The 18753-nt window shown below is 37.2% G+C and overlaps 1 protein-coding gene and 1 long non-coding RNA gene across 2 annotated transcripts in view; both read left to right on the forward strand.

Moving 5' to 3' along the window:
• LOC139127386 (large ribosomal subunit protein mL37-like) overlaps window positions 1-5572 on the forward strand; it is a 37105-nt gene extending 31533 nt beyond the window's left edge. Inside the window, 8 exon segments of the mRNA XM_070693301.1 lie at window positions 271-310; window positions 313-371; window positions 667-805; window positions 1048-1074; window positions 1077-1180; window positions 1182-1236; window positions 1914-2062; window positions 5072-5572. Of these exon segments, the coding sequence (XP_070549402.1) occupies window positions 271-310; window positions 313-371; window positions 667-805; window positions 1048-1074; window positions 1077-1180; window positions 1182-1236; window positions 1914-2062; window positions 5072-5329 (831 nt within the window). The 3' untranslated portion in view covers window positions 5330-5572.
• Window positions 5573-8979: 3407 nt separating this feature from the next.
• Window positions 8980-18119, forward strand: LOC139127382 (uncharacterized). The gene is made up of 3 exons (XR_011550990.1): window positions 8980-9151; window positions 16631-16730; window positions 17077-18119. It is a non-coding gene; the product is annotated as an uncharacterized lncRNA (long non-coding RNA).
• The last annotated feature ends 634 nt before the right edge of the window (window positions 18120-18753 follow it).

An 18753-nucleotide genomic window follows, 5' to 3' on the forward strand; every position in this document is an offset into this window, starting at 1 on the left:
AGGAATATGCACACTATATGAGCAGACATGAACCAGGTTTAGCTACATTTGCAGGTCATATTGAGTTGACTGCAGCTGCTATTGTGTATAATGTATGTATCCAAGTACATCTTGACCCTGCAAATAACCCCATAGACACTGTTGGCATTTGTGTTAACACACAATTCTTATTTAATGTGCAATGGTCAAACACTATCCATGAAATATCTACACATCTCCCTAATACACTGATGACCCACGGTGTCCACTCAAGTCTCACTTTGATTTCAGATGCCATCAAGGTTGCAACATTTTGCAGACACAGTGGAGATACAGACCAGGAAGAGGAAGTGTTCAGGTCAATAGAGAAATCACGACTCTTTGATGAAACTGTTCTCAGAAAACCATGGAGACGGAGAAAACGTGGGCTCCACCAGAGAGATTTAGGTGAGAATTTCCAGTGTTTAATTATGAAGCCACAGTGTAACTATAATTTTGGGGTGTTTCTGAGTAGATCTTTTGTGCCCAAGCTTGTGCTTTTCAATCTGTTCCGTCTCCTTCCAGCCGAAAGGTAACAATGTAAACTTTGTGAATTGAGAAAAATATTTTCCAATGTTGTACATTTCTGAACTATTCTATACTTTACATTTGTTCCTCTGTTGGAAGAATCTCTCTTTTTATAATAAGTTGTATTTATATTCACATTACAGCTATACTCAGCTAATGTGTTTCCTGAATCTCTGTGGTCGACTTACACCACAGTATCCCAGCCTTCTCCAGAGAGCTATCGTCAATGACTACACACTAGCAGCACCATATCGCAGAGGTAAGACTCTTTGGAGAAATTTCATGGAACCTTTCATATCAAATATTTAAACATGCAATAAGTGACATTTAGCATGTTTTCAAGACTTTCAATCTGTATGGACAAATTATACTTTCTTAGTCGACTCTCTCTTGGAGAAAAAAATGAACCGAAATCGTAGGAAATGCATAGAAAGTTCAAGATAACAGATCTTTCATAAAATCAAACTTTATATTCCCTTGTCTTTCATGTGTTTCAAACAGGCAAGGATCGCATACAGATTGGTGGAAGGTAGGTTCTCTCATTACGTCAAAGCTACCTCTGTCGCCACTGGCAACAGATGAAGAAGTCCAGGATACGGCATCGCATCAGTTGGAGTCATTGTACCCCATCGCGCACAACCATTGACTTGGCATCATTACATCACTACAGAGATGATCATGTAACAACAGGTAAATTCTATAGTATTATCTTACATCCAGAAAAGTCGGGGATTACAATACATTTGGATCACTAGAGATGGGTTTATAATAATTTATTTATGGTCGGAGCACAAGTTTTCACAGTACCAGTATGTTTCTTTTTATTGGCACAGCATATGCAATGTGACAACTTTTACAATCACATTGTGCAACATAATATTGTACATCGCAAATTAAAGAAAATAAAAGTTGAATTCTATTTTTTTCCTGCAAACTGTCCATAATACTAGTAGATTGTTAATGTTCCAATATTTTCATCAAATTGTCAGCAAAAATTGCATGACATGTCCTTCCATTTTCAAAGACTAAAATGAAATGAAATACTTTTCTTCAGCTACTATTCTATTGACAATCGTGCTATAGGAAGGTTCATACGTGTATGTATACATGACTATACAGTGGCCATGCGCATTTTTTCGGACACAGGAAATGTAGCCACGCTATTAAATTGTACTGTTCCACTATACAGATCATTTTTATCATGTGTCTGAAGCACTGCTACAGTGCAGTGTCACACACAGCATTGGAATTACTGGAGAGCATACAAATCTTTGTTGGCAAAATCTGCACATACTTTAATCACCTAAATCAGCTAAATTACAGGTTGGGACTGTGTCATTTACAATGACTTGTTTACATGTTTTCAGGTTTAGCGGAAGGATACCCCTACCCACATGCACATCTACTACTGGTACTGAACACTGAGGGCTGGCTGCCTGAGCATCTCGATGCCAAATTAATTCTCTTTGCCTTTGGCAACTGTTTAGCTAGAGCTAAGCTACAATACGGTGTCCAGGTAAGAATTAAATGGCTGGGATTGGATGAAACATGAAAAAACAAATTCCATTATGACACAACAGAGAACGTTCATGATACAGTGTATTTATTTGCAGCGTTCTTCTTAGAATACAATCAGAATGGCAAGGGCACCAATCTGCTTCAATGTGCTGTCTCTCTATGCTCTGATGGCCACCACTACACTCTATGCTCTGATGGCCACCACTACACTCGGCCAGATCGCTGTTGTCTACACTTCCAGCTAAGTGTTGTGTACAAGTGGTCAGTTCATTTCATTCCATTTCTTTTTAAATCAATGTATCCATAAATGGATTTTCATGCATTGAATAAATAGAATACAGCACAGATAAAATTAAAAACAGTCAAGTAAGACTAAAGTAATAAGAAAGTCAGACAGAAAATAAAACATGGAAAATGACAACTCTTAAAATAAATGCCAAGATATAAGGGAAATGGAAAAAGTGAAATTGGGCAGATAAAAATGGCAAAATGAAGAGCCAAATCACGTACAAGCTAATGAGTCGGATGAAAGTTTAAAACTAAGTCATGAAAAGTAACTTGGCTGTAAAGAGCGAAAGAATAGAATTTTCACAGCTTTTTCCAGTTTGAAGTATTGTATGACATTTTTAGCTCCGCTGTCAGCGACGCGGAGCTTATCAAATAGGTTGATTTTCCGTCGTCGTCGTCCGTCGTCGTCGTCCGTCGTCGTCGTCCGTCAACAATTGCCTTCTTCTCTGAAACCGCCTGTCCGATTTCTTTGAAATTTGATATGCAGTTTACTTAGGGTGACCTCATTTAGATTTGTTCAAATCGTGGTGAAATTTGCATATTTGTATTTTTAGCTCCACTGTCAGGGACGCGGACCTTATCAAATAGGTTGATTTTCCGTCGTCGTCCGTCGTCGACCGTCGTTGTCGTCCATCGTCCGTCGTCATCCGTCAACAATTGCCTTCTCCTCTGAAACCGCAAGTCCAATTGCTTTGACATTTTATGTGCAGTTCATTGGGGTGACCTCACTTGAGTTTGTTCAAATCGTGGTGAAATTTGCATATTTGTATTTTTGGGGCGTTTTTTGGTGTTTTTGGTAAAAAATCTTCTCTGAAACCGCTTGTCCAATTGCTTTGAAATTTGATATACAGTTGACTTAGGGTGACTTCAGTCAGATTTATCAAATCGTGGTGAAATTTGCATATTTGTATTTTAAGGCAATTTTTGTAATTTTTGGTAAAAAGATCTTTAAAAATCTCCTTCTTCAAACTACCAGTCAGATAGCTTTGATATTTGGTACATATGTCCCTAGGGATGATCTTTTTCAGATTTGTTCAAATTGTGGAGAAATATGCAAATTTGCATTTTTCGGGCAATTTTTGCCATTTTTAGTCAAAAAATGTATTTCTCAAAAGGTACTGGTCTGATAGTTTTGAAATTTGGTATACAGGTTTCTACAGATGAACTGAGTAATATATATTGAATCTCTGATGAAATCTGTAATGGTCAAAAAATGTGTTTCTCAAAAAGTACTGGTCTAACAGCTTTGAAATATGGTATACAGGTTTCTATAGATGAACCAAATTTAATCTTTTGAAATTATGATGAAATCTGCAATTTTTGTTTTTAGGGGCAATTGTTGCCATTTTGGTCAAAAAATTTTACTCTCAAAAAACTACTCATCAGATAGCTTTGGTTGACATGTTCTTAGCGATGATCTGATGTGATATATTCAAAGTATGATGAAATCTTCAATTGTGTATTTTTGCAGCTATTTTAGCCACTTTTTTCTGGCCACTGCATTGAGCTATCAAAGATTTCCACCTTCTTCATCAACATGTATCAAAAATAGTTATTCTCTACATAAACACAGCGGAGCTATATCGGCCGCTAGTCGCTTGTTTAAAGTTACCACAGTCCTTCTGCCATTGCTTTCCTCACACGAATCACAGTCCACGAGAACAATTTACTGTTTGCATAGGCCACTTTATAGAAGATTCTCTAAGCCTTTGGCTATGCATAGAGGCAGTATTGAGACTTGAAAATTCATGAATGCCAATTCGAAATTCTCCATTGACATATTTTGTGTGGCGAATAAAATTTGGCATGTGAAATTTTCACCTCACACACAATATTTCTGCAGCATTACAAAGATACGTATATAGCCAGTCAGTGAAATTTTTCTTATGCCTTATAATAATTTGGCTGCAACAATTGTTTCTCAGTGCTGAACATGAAGCGTGTAAGAGCATGTCAGTGAACATAAATGTTATTTCATGTAACTATCTAACCACTTGTTCCGCTTAGAAAAGCAAAAATTACAGTTTCTATGCTGCCATCTTGACTTTGCTGTTTACAAATAATTTTCATGATGAACATTCTAAGCTAATGGTTGTTTTCATTGCAAGACATATTATGTACGCGAGTTTAATATCAAAAGAATAAAGAAAACTAAATTATTCTGAGGGTTTTGTATACTGCCATATTGAAGCTGTTGTACATACACATGATTGTACCCAAACCCAAATGTGTTATGCAAACATTCAGGCTTGCTGCATGTAGACAGTACTGTATGTCTCAATAAGGGAAATTTCAATGATCTATTTCCACAATCATCGTAACTACTATCAGATATAACAACACTGATCCTTTGATATTCTTGGAAAAGAAATACCAAGAAACGTAATCACAAGACAATCAGTATGATAATGTTGTCATGTAAGACAATCATCTTCTCTATTTCAATCCCATGAATCACCATAATCATCTGTTATGCTCTTCAGCATATGATTAGATCTATTGATGTCGCTGAAAAAACTAGAAATATGCACATACAGAGTACTGTCCTTTGATCATATAGTTTACCTTCAGTGGCATTTATAGATGCAGTACATATTTAGGAAAATTGAGTTGAAAAGACAACAGAGTATTTGCTGGACACCAAAGGCTCAAAACTTACATCCAGAGGTGCAATACTATTTGAAATCAAATGATCACTTTACTCTTTCATTTTCTGCAGAATGAAGATGTTGATTTGGAAACTCCCATTGTCACACATGCTGTCGGTACCAATGGACGGCGGTGGTCATTTGCTAGCTTCCAGCTGAACACTCTGAAACTGAGAGATGATGATGGAATCAAAAACATGGTGTGGTTGGAGAGTAATAAATTGCTTTATTGGACAATTACAAGGAAAGACAAGAGAATCGCTGGTGTGAGACCTGAAGTGTTCAGGAAATTCCTTGCATACTACCTTGATGGTGGAGTTTCAGTGTAGAACTGTGGGTCTTTTGTTTTGCATTACAGAGGACATAATACAACAATTATTTGCAGTCAAATCCCCAAGAACAGCGTATACTCATATGCAAATTTAATTCTGGTGTTTTCGAGACAGCGATACCATATGCATTCATGTCACAAATGGACACATATTTTCATACCTCAGTTTGACATCACAGTTTCATCGTAAGTGTATAAGTTTCCACACAAAATGGTGAATAAAGCCTAATCTTCAATATTACAGCTTCAGTTTGTCATTGGACTCCTCTTTCTGTATGTATAATCTCACGGAGTTGTTGGTGTCTATTTTTTGTATAACACATATTTTGCCCAAACAAGGGACTACCTACCCAAGGGCAGGTGACTGTTTAAGCTCCTGACATCAGGCAAATGGTCTCTTGCCTCAAAGGTATTTAATCCCATGTTTGGAAAAAAAACCCGTTTTTATTAAAAAAGTGTCTCACAAAGATTTTGCTCCAAATTTAGGAGTTTATTTGCAAAAGACATCATACAATTTATCGCTTTGTTAGATTAAAAATCATTTAAAAACAACTGAATAATTTCATCATCAAATGGCGCATTGACATAATTACATACTGTTATATTGTTGATCGATTTTCGTGAATAAGTTTCGAAAATCTGGATTTCCCATGTAAAACATGATTTGATCATTTGTATATCCAAAGTTGTCAAGATGACTATGTTTGGACAGCTACATCATCAACATGTTGCTATTACATCATGTGGGGTATACCTTCTTTGATTTTAGAGGCATGTAATAGCTCGTCTAGTGAGCTGCCAAAGGTGGTCACAAGCTGCACACTAATATGCCTGTGTCAGTTTATCACGATAAGCTTAAAATTCTTCATGGCATGGTCACTGCCATTGCAATCTCATGATTCTTGTGATTGCATCATCGTGCATCATGGCCCAGCTTCCATTGATTTTTACACGTAGACACTTGATTATTGATATTAATGTACTTGAATAGACTGGGGTGGTTACAAGAGCATATGTGTACAAGCATTTACTTTTGAATTTCACCGAAAATATTAATTCACTATACTTCGTAAATTATGAGAAAACTGTGAACAATTTTTTCAATACAAATCAGCTAAATCCGTGTATTAAAAAACGTTTGATAATTGATATACAGTTCGCCACATGTCCCATATGTTTTTGTCTCTTGTCTGTCATAAGTTTTAACAGTTCAAGGTGTTCAATGTAAGATGCCGTGCTTGTTAAGCTTGTGGATAATTGTATGTATTTAAAAGAATAGGTGAATTTTGTCGGTGATTTTCTGTTCAGAAATATGACATTGACAATCAAAGGTTAAAGGTATACTGTCACCTGTTCAAATTTTACCACAGTTACCATGGAAAGAGAAAATCTAACCAATCACAGACTTTAAGTGGTGGCGGCTTTTAAAAACAGCGCCTCGTGTTGGCATTTTGAATAACAAGGAACGGCCCTTTGACCATATATGGGCATATTTAGATTACAGGTGACTGTATACCTTTAAGCTCTAAAATCAGCTTTTGTGAAAGGCAACCCTCCCCCAATTACCCAGCCCACCCCCACCTGTAATTACTGAAGTCTCTTCACAGGGCAAAGTGTTGGATTTAGTCATAACTATGTATATTTTGACGTCTGCGTAATTTTCATGACGGAAAATTTTAGTCTTGGAAAGGAAGGATCGTACTGACTACAGTTACAAATGTGGGCTTTATGTTGACCTCCCCTTGTTTTAACAAAAAAATGAACAGAACGACCTGGAAGATGGTAAATGAGAGAGTTTGCATGTACCGGTAAGCCCATATGTCGTACCCAAGGGGATGCATGATAAGGTAGTTTACTCAGGTAAATCTGCTTACTAGCTAACGGTCAATCAAAATCAAAGTGTTGGATATGAACCATGGTATGATGTCATTTGCGCTGATGTGCGTATTTAAAATTCCAGCTGACAGGCAACGTGCCTGTACTTGGGAACGGCAGTTTTATGGTTCACATGTCTAGATCACGTGATTTATATTAAAGAATACCTGCTTGCCAATTCAATTTTGAAGGAAAACTTTCCTCTCGAAAGTCACACAGTCAAACCATTGGGTTCCAAATTCCCCGGTTCCAGGGGTCAGCGTTGTCGTGCATGTAAACAATATTTTCATCTGTCACATGCGTTTATTGATGGTTTACATCATATAAGATCTTCTGGCAAACTTTGGCCATTTTGTTGTCAATGCGAAGTATGAGTAGCTTAAGAAATTTTAAGACACTAAAGATTGATTTTAAAAAATAAAAAATTGGGAGATTTATCTGTAGAGCGGCGCTGCATAAACATGCCTGTCAGCAGTCTTCGATGGACTTTCTCTATCACCTTGAAACTTTTCAAGAGACTTGTCAGTTTTACTTTTGTTTTTAGCGAATGGTTTAATTAACCCACGTAATTGCAAATTATGACAACTCCAAGAGAGTGCATGTATTTTGAATAGTGAAGATTACAAACTTATAAATGATTTAAGTCAAAGTTTAATGATCTTAAGTAATATCACACCCGATTACCATAGTGGTACCTTCCAGAGTGCAAACATACTCCACACTGACTGGTAACAGCACACATTTATAATGGTGGGGCCATAATAAAATTCTAGCCTACAAGAGTTTCATAAACACATTGCTGATACCATGCTGTGTAGTGCCAGAGGTTTCACGCATTGAATAGGATGTCAGAGGCTTTATAAATTAATCTTGTACAGGTCTCATTTCCACAACTGCCTCAAAGGTTAGTAATAACTTCGTGGGCTATCATCAGTATATCGCGATCATTTCAATGATGGAGCTGCCTGTCAGCAAGCAAATTATTATGGAAATAGAATTGAGATGACCGAACTGGTGCAGTGATTATAGAAAACATCTACCTAACGTTGTGTGCAACTTATGCAGCTATAATGCGATATAAGACACATGTCTGTGTTACCATTGACGCCTGGTAAGAATCGTTAATCATTACCTCAGTTCGACGTAGTGGTTGACATGCATACTTAAGGTAATATGCACCTCGAAAGTGAAAGACTCAAACTTTCGCTCTAACTTTCCTCAAGGAATCTTTCAATCATTCTCTTTCAAAATCAAGAATAAAAATAGGGGGTCACCGTGCAAATTTTGGTACTAGAGAAAGAAATAACCCAAGATTTACCGATATTAGAAATTCAAAATGGCCGCCATCCCTGTGTTAACTCTATGGCGAAAAATAAAAATTTTCGAATTTCAAAAAACTAAGCCGGTGATAAGTTTTCTTTCACCAAGAGGTTTAAAATGAACCCCCACATGTGGTATATCAGAAGAGAACTGTAAATGTTTGAGAGTCCGAATGTCTGTCCCCGAGGTGCGTTCTACCTTAATGAAGTATGGCGTCCTGTTAGTAATATCCCAATGCCAATTCGGGCCTAAAACGCTTTGAAATCTTGCTCGATAATCACGGAATGAATACTAAGTTTTGTTAAGAAAATCACACATATCCTAGGAATTCAAATCACTGGATTTCAACGGTGCGAATTTTTTAGAGTTTGAGTGAACCCATGACCTCGTAAACGTTTTGAATGTTACAGTATTGAACACTCAGCTTTTGTGTACACAATTGTGACACACATCAACCCTTTGAAGTGTTTTCGTTCACTGCATTTCAGTACGTTTGTAAGACAAGACGTCTGGTTTTATCTACCGGTACCTGGATATCCAACCTCCTTATTTAGGATATAAGTGAGGATAAGACTAACAACATTTCAACAGTCAGTAATCAGATTGGTGAAAGGCTAAGGAACAGGTAAATCTTATACTTCCCATTTTTGACTTGTCTGTATATAAAGTATCCATAACTGGCCCATAATATTTAAAATAGATGTTGCATTGGCTTGATTGAGTACTTGAAAATATGATCCCAACCTGGAACAGATTCTGTATGCTATTATATGTTACAAGACGTGGGTGTGAATTAACAGCAGAAAAAGCATGTGGCTTTAAATACAAAGAGAGCAGCTGTTGGCAATAGTGGACGCCATTTTGTTTGAAAGTTGTGGAACACTTCCGTGACCCAACAGAGTGTGACATGTCAAGTTGCCGAACATATGTCGAAAATATTGAGCGACTTAATTGTGGAAAACGTCATTAAAATACCCTTAAATAACATGGAATTCGTCCGTTATAATGAATCACTGGTAATAGTATGGTCGCAAAATAGGAACTTTGTTTACGCAAAAGGTCATGTAAGGGTGAGACCTTTAAGGATTTCATGTATCACACTGTCTCAGCTAATGCAGGGTTTCTCAGCCCAGGCTGTAGTACATGAGCCATGCTCCGAAGTTTACAAGACTGGGTGATTTAGTCTAGTGTGTGAGCTGTGGAAATGAACTCTGCCCTTGAATAGAGTGTCACCGACTTCCAGAAAGTCCGGTTTCCTGTCATGAGTTGGCCATATTTATTCGTATTGAAACATGGACAGACTATAGTTTTCAATACCGGTTCAGTAGGTGTCGAACCGATAATGTCCCAGCAGAGAAGAGAGCTTTAATTTGTAAACATATATTAATGAATCAATATCAATGTGGCTATTCTTTGCTCACGGATCGTCTGATACATAGGTTAGCCCCAGAAGTTATATTCAGTAAATCCCTATAATACAACCGGAAAACTGAACGGATAGTTTGAATTTAACGGATTCTCCACCAAGTTCAGTTTCCCTCGCATGAAAGTTTTGCAAATGCAATAACTGATTGCATGACTAATATAGTTAGTGGCCTCAGTCAATGTCTTGCCAGTTGAACAATATCTTAACTTCTATTTTGACGACTTATCCATTGAACATTACTAGGCCTAATGTTCACTCTACTCTGCAAGAAATACTATAATTTTTCATTTCTAAATTAAACTGTATTACCCAAGTATGACAAGGTCTCTTCTGAGGAGAACTTTTTCCCCAAAACACCAATTATTAAAATTTGCACTAAGTATGCCTTCAACACCCAAAACAATGAACGTGCATATGTATGGCACAGTGTAGAATCCTTGTACCTAGTTTGTAAGGAATAGAGTGTCTGAGATGTCGGCATGGACGGACAGACGGAAGCTCGTAGCTTAATTCATGAATACCCTCGGCCTTCGAGGACTTAAAGTTTCCACTAACAGTTGATCCAGTGGGTACTATGCAGTTGACGATGACTAGTTCTAAATATCACAGTATATCAATAATATTTATAAAATATTTTCATGAAAAGCTCAAAAAACTAAATGAATGAAAACAAATAGAACTAGTGAAACTATGAAAAGTGATGACTAATGCAAATGCACATTGTACCAATCGCAACGTTCATTCATTACTGTCATTGACCATCACTAGGATTACATAGGATAGACATACCATTGACGTGATTCATGAAGTTAAGCCAGGCTTGAATACTACGATTTTATGCTTGTGTGGAACCAACTCATCTTGCAAAGTTATCGCATGTTTTGGTATTGCGACAGTTTGTTTTAAACTATTTCCATTCGCCGATGTGTGATGGTCTGAAAAGCGAGAAACTTCCGTTTCATTATCGTGAAAGAGCGAAGCCAATTGGCCGCGCATACTCGGCACACCATGGTGTGCCATCCGCCTACATTTATTTCATTCGACGTTGCCATTAAGTACATATTGGAACTCTTACATTTCGACGATAAACTTGAATGTAATGAGATTGTGTAGGCTTCAGATTGTGTTTATGTATCGACACCTGTGTGCGGTGTATTGAGAGTGTCCCAGTTAAACAGGAAACAGACTAAATGTCATAAAATACTAGTAGAAAGCTAAATTTCGAAACATGATCTGACATTTTTTCACGAGATTGTATTTCCTGAGATTGCCGCGGAGATTGTTGGTTGTACATTTCAGTTGTAGAATCTTGCCCGGCTTTTCACTAAGACTCATTTACAAACTGTCCAGGGGTGAGCATTTCTTTGAGGGCTCCCCTGGTGACCTAAATGCTATGAATCAATGAAATGTCGAGGTGCAGCGCTGGTTTGAAGTAAACAAGTTTTATCACGTAGCTTATATCCCACTGAATGGACTCAATTGACGGCCACACACCGGTACTTTCAATTTCGACACACAGGCAATAACAGGCCAACAAGTATACTGACTGCTTGCTCTGAAATATTGGAAGTTTTGACGCAAGAGTGTTTGATTGTAGGGGCAATAAGTAAAATCGCAATAATGAATATGATATGCCTTACACTTTATCGCTTGCTATGGATGATTCCAAATCAGACATTCCTTGGTAATGTGGTTTCAACTGATTCCTTTAAACAATCTTCACACTTCCGAAGTTGTCGTTCATTATTATCGAACCGTAAATTTATAGCAAGGCTAACTTTGTGTAGTTTTATAAATCGAAATATGGAAAATTTGAATTTTGGAAATGAATGATCGTACAGATTACAGTAACTGTTATAAATGTGGGCTTTATGTTGACTTCCCGTTTTAACAAACAATGAACGGAACAACCTGGAAGATGGTAAATGCACGTAAGCCCATGTGCCGTACCCTAGGGGACGCATGATAAGATAGTTAGGCCTAAATCCGATAAATCTGATTTTGCAACCAATCGGCCAATTAGGTGTTAAATATGAACCATCAAGTAAAAAACGTGGTACTTGCAAAGACCAGTGTATGCTTATATACCTGTTTGAAAATTTTGAAGGCAAACTGTTTTCCGTTGTTCTGTTCACTGTTTGTCAAAATTCACCGACTGAAACCAATGTGTTGCATAATTATTGAAGGTTACACTTCCCCATCCTTTCAATTGATGCTAATTTGCATTCAATGGTCAGCGTAGGCATACATGCAGTCACAGCTTTCTTTGATCCATCACACATATTTGATCGTTCATACCTTACAAGTTCGTAGATCTCCATGCAGATTTCGACCATTTCGACCATCAATGCTACCGTAAATTCGTATCTGTTAAACTCTGAGTAACCCAAATATCTTAAGACACCCCTCATTGATTCCACCTATTGCCATTGAGAGAAAAGTCAATAATTCGGCTGTGCATGAACATGTCTGTTAGCTACCTTTGATGGACATACTCCATGACTTTGTAACTTCGCAGGTGACTTACGGGTACAATTTTGTTTCTAGCTATGTAAGTACTTCACATATGGTTTGTGTTAAATCGTGTTAATTGCAAATCATCAAAACGCTATGAAAATTAACGTACCTTGTACAAACTATGATCGAAAAATTTAACTTAGGCATCGCATCTTCAAAAACATCGCACCCCATTTCCAAAGTGGTACATTCCCGAAGGTAAACATATTCTGAATTGCCTAGTTATTCCACTCTTAGGGAAGGACGATAATGCAATTCTACGTTAAAAGGGTATAACATATAAACAATGCTGAACACATAGCGTTTGTTTACACAGTTGTTATACACATCTACCTGTCGAGGTATTTTCGTTGACTGCGTCTGTGTGTTTTCAATACATGACGTCTAGTTCATCGCTTAGAGCCTGGATATCAGACTCCTTATTCAATATACAAGTGTGGACAATACTCATAGCATTTCAACAGAAAGATATCAGATTGGTGAAAGGCTAAGGAACAGGTGAAGCTCATGATTTCTCATTGTTGATGGGGTCACATTTGACGAATTCCTAGCTCACCTGAAACATTTAAGGTAGATGTTGCAGTTGCTTGATTAAATACCTGTGGATTTTGTTTAAACCTTGAACAGGTTTTCGATGCAACCATCACCTGTATGGTATTGGGCCCATGTATTACAAGACGTGAATGTGGAAAAAAGAGCACAGCAACCGGATGTCGCAGCTGCAGCTGATGGTGAATGCCAGCTAGTTTAAATATTGTTGTTCGCTTCATAACTTTAGCTTATCGAAGGGGACGGGAGTTCTGGACTTTCGCTCCAACAGTGTCGGGGGTTTTCTGTTGTCGTTGTCCAGCTATAGATGTAATACATCACGTTGCCAAAATAACCTGCAGTAGTTGAAACCAGATCTTATCATAATGATTCAATATCAATATCAGCTTATTCTTTGGCCTTAGATCGTGCGACATATAGCCTAAAATTATATTACGTACCCCTATGTTACACCATGAGAGTTTAAATTTAACTGATTCTCCAATAAGTTCATTCACTCCTTCATGAAAATTACTAATGCAGGCAAATCGTTCATATCCAGTGGCCTGCATGAATAAAATGCATTGTTCACAATATCTAAAACTTCTGTTTTGACAACATATTCATTGAATACTATTGCTATTCGCATCTAGAGAAGCTAGAAAATGCAAACATTTGCTAAGTACAGTTAAGATGTAGCATACCGCGAATTTATAACGTTGTTGTGCAATGGTTTCCAGTGTAGTTGTCGTTCCTTGGATCAAGTAACAATCACACGGTACGTTTTCAACCACATTTGTAAACAAGTAGAGGCTTTGTGTGTTGGTTGTTTATCAGCGCATAAAACAGGCAAAAACAACAGTAATTTTTCGTTTGAATTAATATGCGAATAAATTGGGCTAATTCAGCGTTTGTTTTCCTACCGCTCATGGTAAATCTGTAAATGAACTTAAACAACATCAAATTTCATACTTTGCCTTCGATCTTGATATGATGCCAGCGACATTTGGGCAACGTGTTCAATATTCTGTTGCATTCCGCGGCATTCGTAACACACAATTGTCCCATGGAATTTTAATGTGAACTGAAATTAATTTTACACCATATGGATGCTTGCAACACATTACAACATGCTTCATTGACTAGTCGAAAAACAACATCTAACATGCAAACATGCGTGCAATGCTACCTTGTTCAACGTGTGTAATAGGCTCGGTTTAACATCAGGAGATCACGATAGGAGGCAACAACTGATACTGATACCTAACTTTTATTTATGAGAAGATTCATTCCTTGTGTAGTGGACTTTTCAAGCGAATGTTATAAGGGAATGTTGATAGAGAAACATTTTTATATTTCCGAAAAGGCCTCATTTGCCTTTAGAGACTATCCAAAGTCATGTCAAAATAGTATTTGATATTATCAGATATGAAGCGTTTGTTTGAAGTAAAGTGATAGTGGCGTTTGATCATTGTACGTTTGCTAACCGGAGGTAAATGTGATCCACAGCTCCCCTTAAACTTAATGCGATTTGACTTTGCTGATATTTCGCAGAAAGATGTGATCCCTTCTCACCTTAAAGCTTCGAGCTTCCATACGCCTATGGAATACGGTCTATACGGTCTGTACTAAGATCCTATATTTAGGGGCCCAAGTCTGGGGGCTGGGCCCTATTGTTTTTGTAGGCGATCAAGATTCTTCTTCTTCCTCTTCATGTTCTTCTTCCGTAACTTTTTTGCTCACCTAGAACTCAAAACACGCTTGACGTAAACTTCTCAAACTTGCAGGGTTAATAGGTACCTATGAGTAGTCGTGCCTTGACCCTATAAATTTCGATTGGTCACATGACCTGGCGTCCATATTGGATTTTCAAAAAACCTTAAATTGGCTCCTCCTGATGACCTTGGGATCTGGTCGATTTGAAATTTGGTTTATAGCAAGCATGACCTTAGGTCTTGGAAATTTGTTAATAAATCGAGTGCGGTCGCGTGTACATGGCCGCCATCTTTAAAATCTTCTTCTCCAGAACCAAGGCACCGATTGACCTGATATTTTGAGTACTTTTAACTTTGCGAGAGGCATATGGATCGATTACATGGTTTGGCCGCCATATTGGATTTTGCAAAAATCCCAATTTTATCTTTAAAAATATTCTTCTCCGGAACCAACTCACCATTTACTTTAACATTTCACTTGTGTCATCCTTAGTTTTAAATACTTAGAAGTTTGCAAAAATCATTTCTATCGTGCGTGGTTTGGCGGCCATATTTGTTTTGCGAAAAACCTAAGATTGCCAACGAATAATATTCAAAAATCTTCTTGTCAAGAACCATCGCACAATTTAAACTGAAATTTTGCTCATATTGTCATTAGTGTAATTACTTTGAAGTTTGCGAAATACATATGGATCGGTCAACCTGTTTGGATTTCACAAAAAAAACCTTTAGTAATCTCTCACTGTCACCAACATTACAAATATCTTTATTTAAATTAGAGATAAATTAGAATTTAAGTTTGTAAACTTAGTCTATGTTACCAAGACGACCGTTAAAAGCAATAACCAAAGGCAATTGCTTTAATTGTTCACAGATAGTAAAGTACTGCACTGTATACATTATTGCAAAGTGTGTTACAATAAAACTTGACCTGGCAGCAAGATAACCTTTCCCTCTGTTGTTTCACACCTGGAGCTATCAGTAAAATGTAGTGCTGCAATTATCTGTTTAATTTACCTCGACATAATATCATGACGGAAGGAAATGGTACACTTTCTTTCAGAATCAAAGCATAATTTTGTTCTTATTGCTTAGAAGAAACTGTCGAGAAACTGTAACCTTTTAAGACATTTAATCAGTATGAGCTGATTTGGATTGGTTCAGTGTCACAGTGGTGTAATTGAGGTAAAAGGCGTTTTACTGTGGGACTAGTGAGTGACTTCTTTGAAATTGTCTTGATTCTTTCTATTAGTGTCTTATTCACGATTCATGCGCTATGTTTTAAGTAATCGAGAACTTTAATTTTGTTTACATTATTTGTGGGAGAAACGTAGTGTTTCTATCTGATTGGAATATTTAGCACGAGAGAATTGCTATGAGAATCATCATTGCAATAGTATGATGAAGATATGAAACTGAATCATTGTAATTCAGGAAAAATTATAGTTCTTGCCAATAGTACCTTTTCAACTCGTACGCTACTTTCATATGAGTTTCAACACGTATCTTTTAATTGGTAACATATGAAACTTATTAAAACTATTTAGACAAGCATTAAATTTTGTAAGTGTACACAAACATATCGCTAAAAGCTCATGCCTCAAGGAAATTTTGTGGCTAAGTATGGTCAAATTTTTATGACAGGTTGTCAGATATCTACTGAGATAGTACTTGAGAATGACCATTATTTAGCGTTATCAATGCCATTATTTTGACTTGACTCTATTTTCCCTTTTCGGTATTTATGTTGCAGAAATTCCTGCAGTGTATATTGACCTAATTCATGGATAGGCCACTCCTTCAATAGCATGGCATCGCTACGTTTTAGCAATAAACTATTGTAGTTCATGTGTGCATACTATCGTTATGTATTTTATACCTAACTGATAGTCTTTATTTACTCTTTTTTGCTGTGTAGACGGTGGTTACTGGTCAAATTTACATTAAAACAAAACAGACTGAGTGGTAATCGTTGACACAGCGATGTCTTCGACAGAAAGTAGTTTTCGAGGTACAAGGTGAGTACGTCGATGCAGTCAATTGTTTCAACATCCAAATAAAAAGGATTTACAACTTCTCTTCTTTGTTGCTAATTTGTTGTTTCGCGGTTGTATCGCCTTTTACCGTTTTCTATAGCTTGATTTGTTCCGGTAACACATGATTGACGCCGCTGAAAACGCGTTTCTACGAGTATATGCAAAGTGAAGCGAAACCCTTTAACCTTCCAAACTTCTCCCCGTTAAGTTATCAGCTTTTCATTTAAAAGACGTTTATTTCATGGAAAAATTACATCAATGTTATTCAAATAGTACTGCATAGTGACACTATAACATTTCATTGTCTGCCATGTGTTTCATATTACAGTGACAAAGAACGTCCGGTTGCGTTGGTCGTCTGCTCGTACCTTGGCGTGCAAATCACTGGTGGAGTGGCCGCTGCTGTTCGACAACTGATATATTATTTGCACGCAATAGGGTTGACAATTTATTGCACTGCCTTCAAAGTAAATGATGAAGAGCAGAACGAATTTCGCAAACCTGGCACCAATCTCGTTTATCCAAACCCTCCGCGTTTATATCGTCAAGATAAGCAAGAAATTGCATGGCTTCATAATCATAGGACGTATTTTTCCTGACATAAGTGAATTAAAGTCAATTGAAATGATCTTCAGTTTTAATATGGTGACATCAATACCAGCTTCCGCTATAAGAGAAGATGTCTTTCCTGATGCTTCATTTTACGTTGTAAACCCGTATAAACTTGACACCCCTTTGAGTATTCTTGGTTACGATGAATATCGATACAAAATTTGGAAAGAGTTTGCAATAGATAGTAGTAAGGACACAAAAGCCGTATTTTCGATCGGTTCAGAAATATTTGACGACTTTGATGATCACTATCAACGTGTTGACGAGGTTATAAATCACTTTTCTTTAATGCTTACACCTGATGACAATCTTTTCGACATTAAACGCTCCAGTAAAATTCCTACAAGTGGCAAGTTTCAGATTGTGATGTTCGTTGACGAAGTTGATATTGAAGCGTTATCGAGCGAATCTGTATTAGCACAAGTTATGAATCATGTGGCTGAATCTTTACATACGATTAAAAAAGAACCTCCAAAGTGGGTCATTGTTTCAATACCGAAAGGTCGCGAGGATGATTTAAAAAGTAAATTAAATCCTAATTCTCATCCCCATCTCAAAATTGAATGTAAGTCATTCGAAGTTTCCGAAGCCATAAACTTGCTACAGGAATCGCATTTACTTATTGTGCCTCCATCTTCCATCAACTCGGTTAAATTGTCACTCTCTGCAATTGCAATCGGAATCCCACTTCTGGTACCACAGTATTCGTCTAGTCAAAAGGCAATCGACGAGTATTTACCTGATTTAGATGCATGTGAAAGCGCTATTGATATGAAAGTAACCACACCGAGCTTTTGAGAAAAATAAACGGCGCTATTAATAATTATACCCGGTATACTGAGAAGGCTGCGGCATTGAGGAAAATGCTGAAGGTAAAGGCGAAGAAAGTATCAGACGATGTAAAAAATATGTTGATTACTTTCATAAATCAGCATGAAGATTTCAACCTTGCCAATACAGGAGAAGAAAAATCTGAGATTCCAGGTAGGCATCTTTTAAAGAACCGCGATCATCTTCATACTTGAGTAGCGACATCAAATTTTCTAATCACATTGGTGATGTCAACTTTATGATACACATTTTTACACTGCCATTTCCCTGAACTATTTTAGAAAGTCATCCTAGTATTCTTTGTGCCCTAGGTACATTTACCTTTCGAAGATGGTTTACAATATGTTTCTACGTTTCCTTGCTACACGCCAGTTTGGCTTTCACTAGTCTAGAAACATTATCTAGATAAGGTTGCCTTAATTTCCATTGATAAACACAGCTTTTTTGCTCAACATGTCTACAGGTCAAATGTCTCCTGGAGATGATAAATCCAGATGCCATCCTAAACCTGACCAAGAAGAAACAGGGACAAAAACGCTCAAGCTGAAAAACGGTCAGTACA

This window comes from Ptychodera flava, unplaced genomic scaffold, assembly GCF_041260155.1.
Source record: "Ptychodera flava strain L36383 unplaced genomic scaffold, AS_Pfla_20210202 Scaffold_31__1_contigs__length_3010019_pilon, whole genome shotgun sequence".
In the NCBI taxonomy this organism is placed as follows: Eukaryota; Metazoa; Hemichordata; class Enteropneusta; family Ptychoderidae; genus Ptychodera; species Ptychodera flava.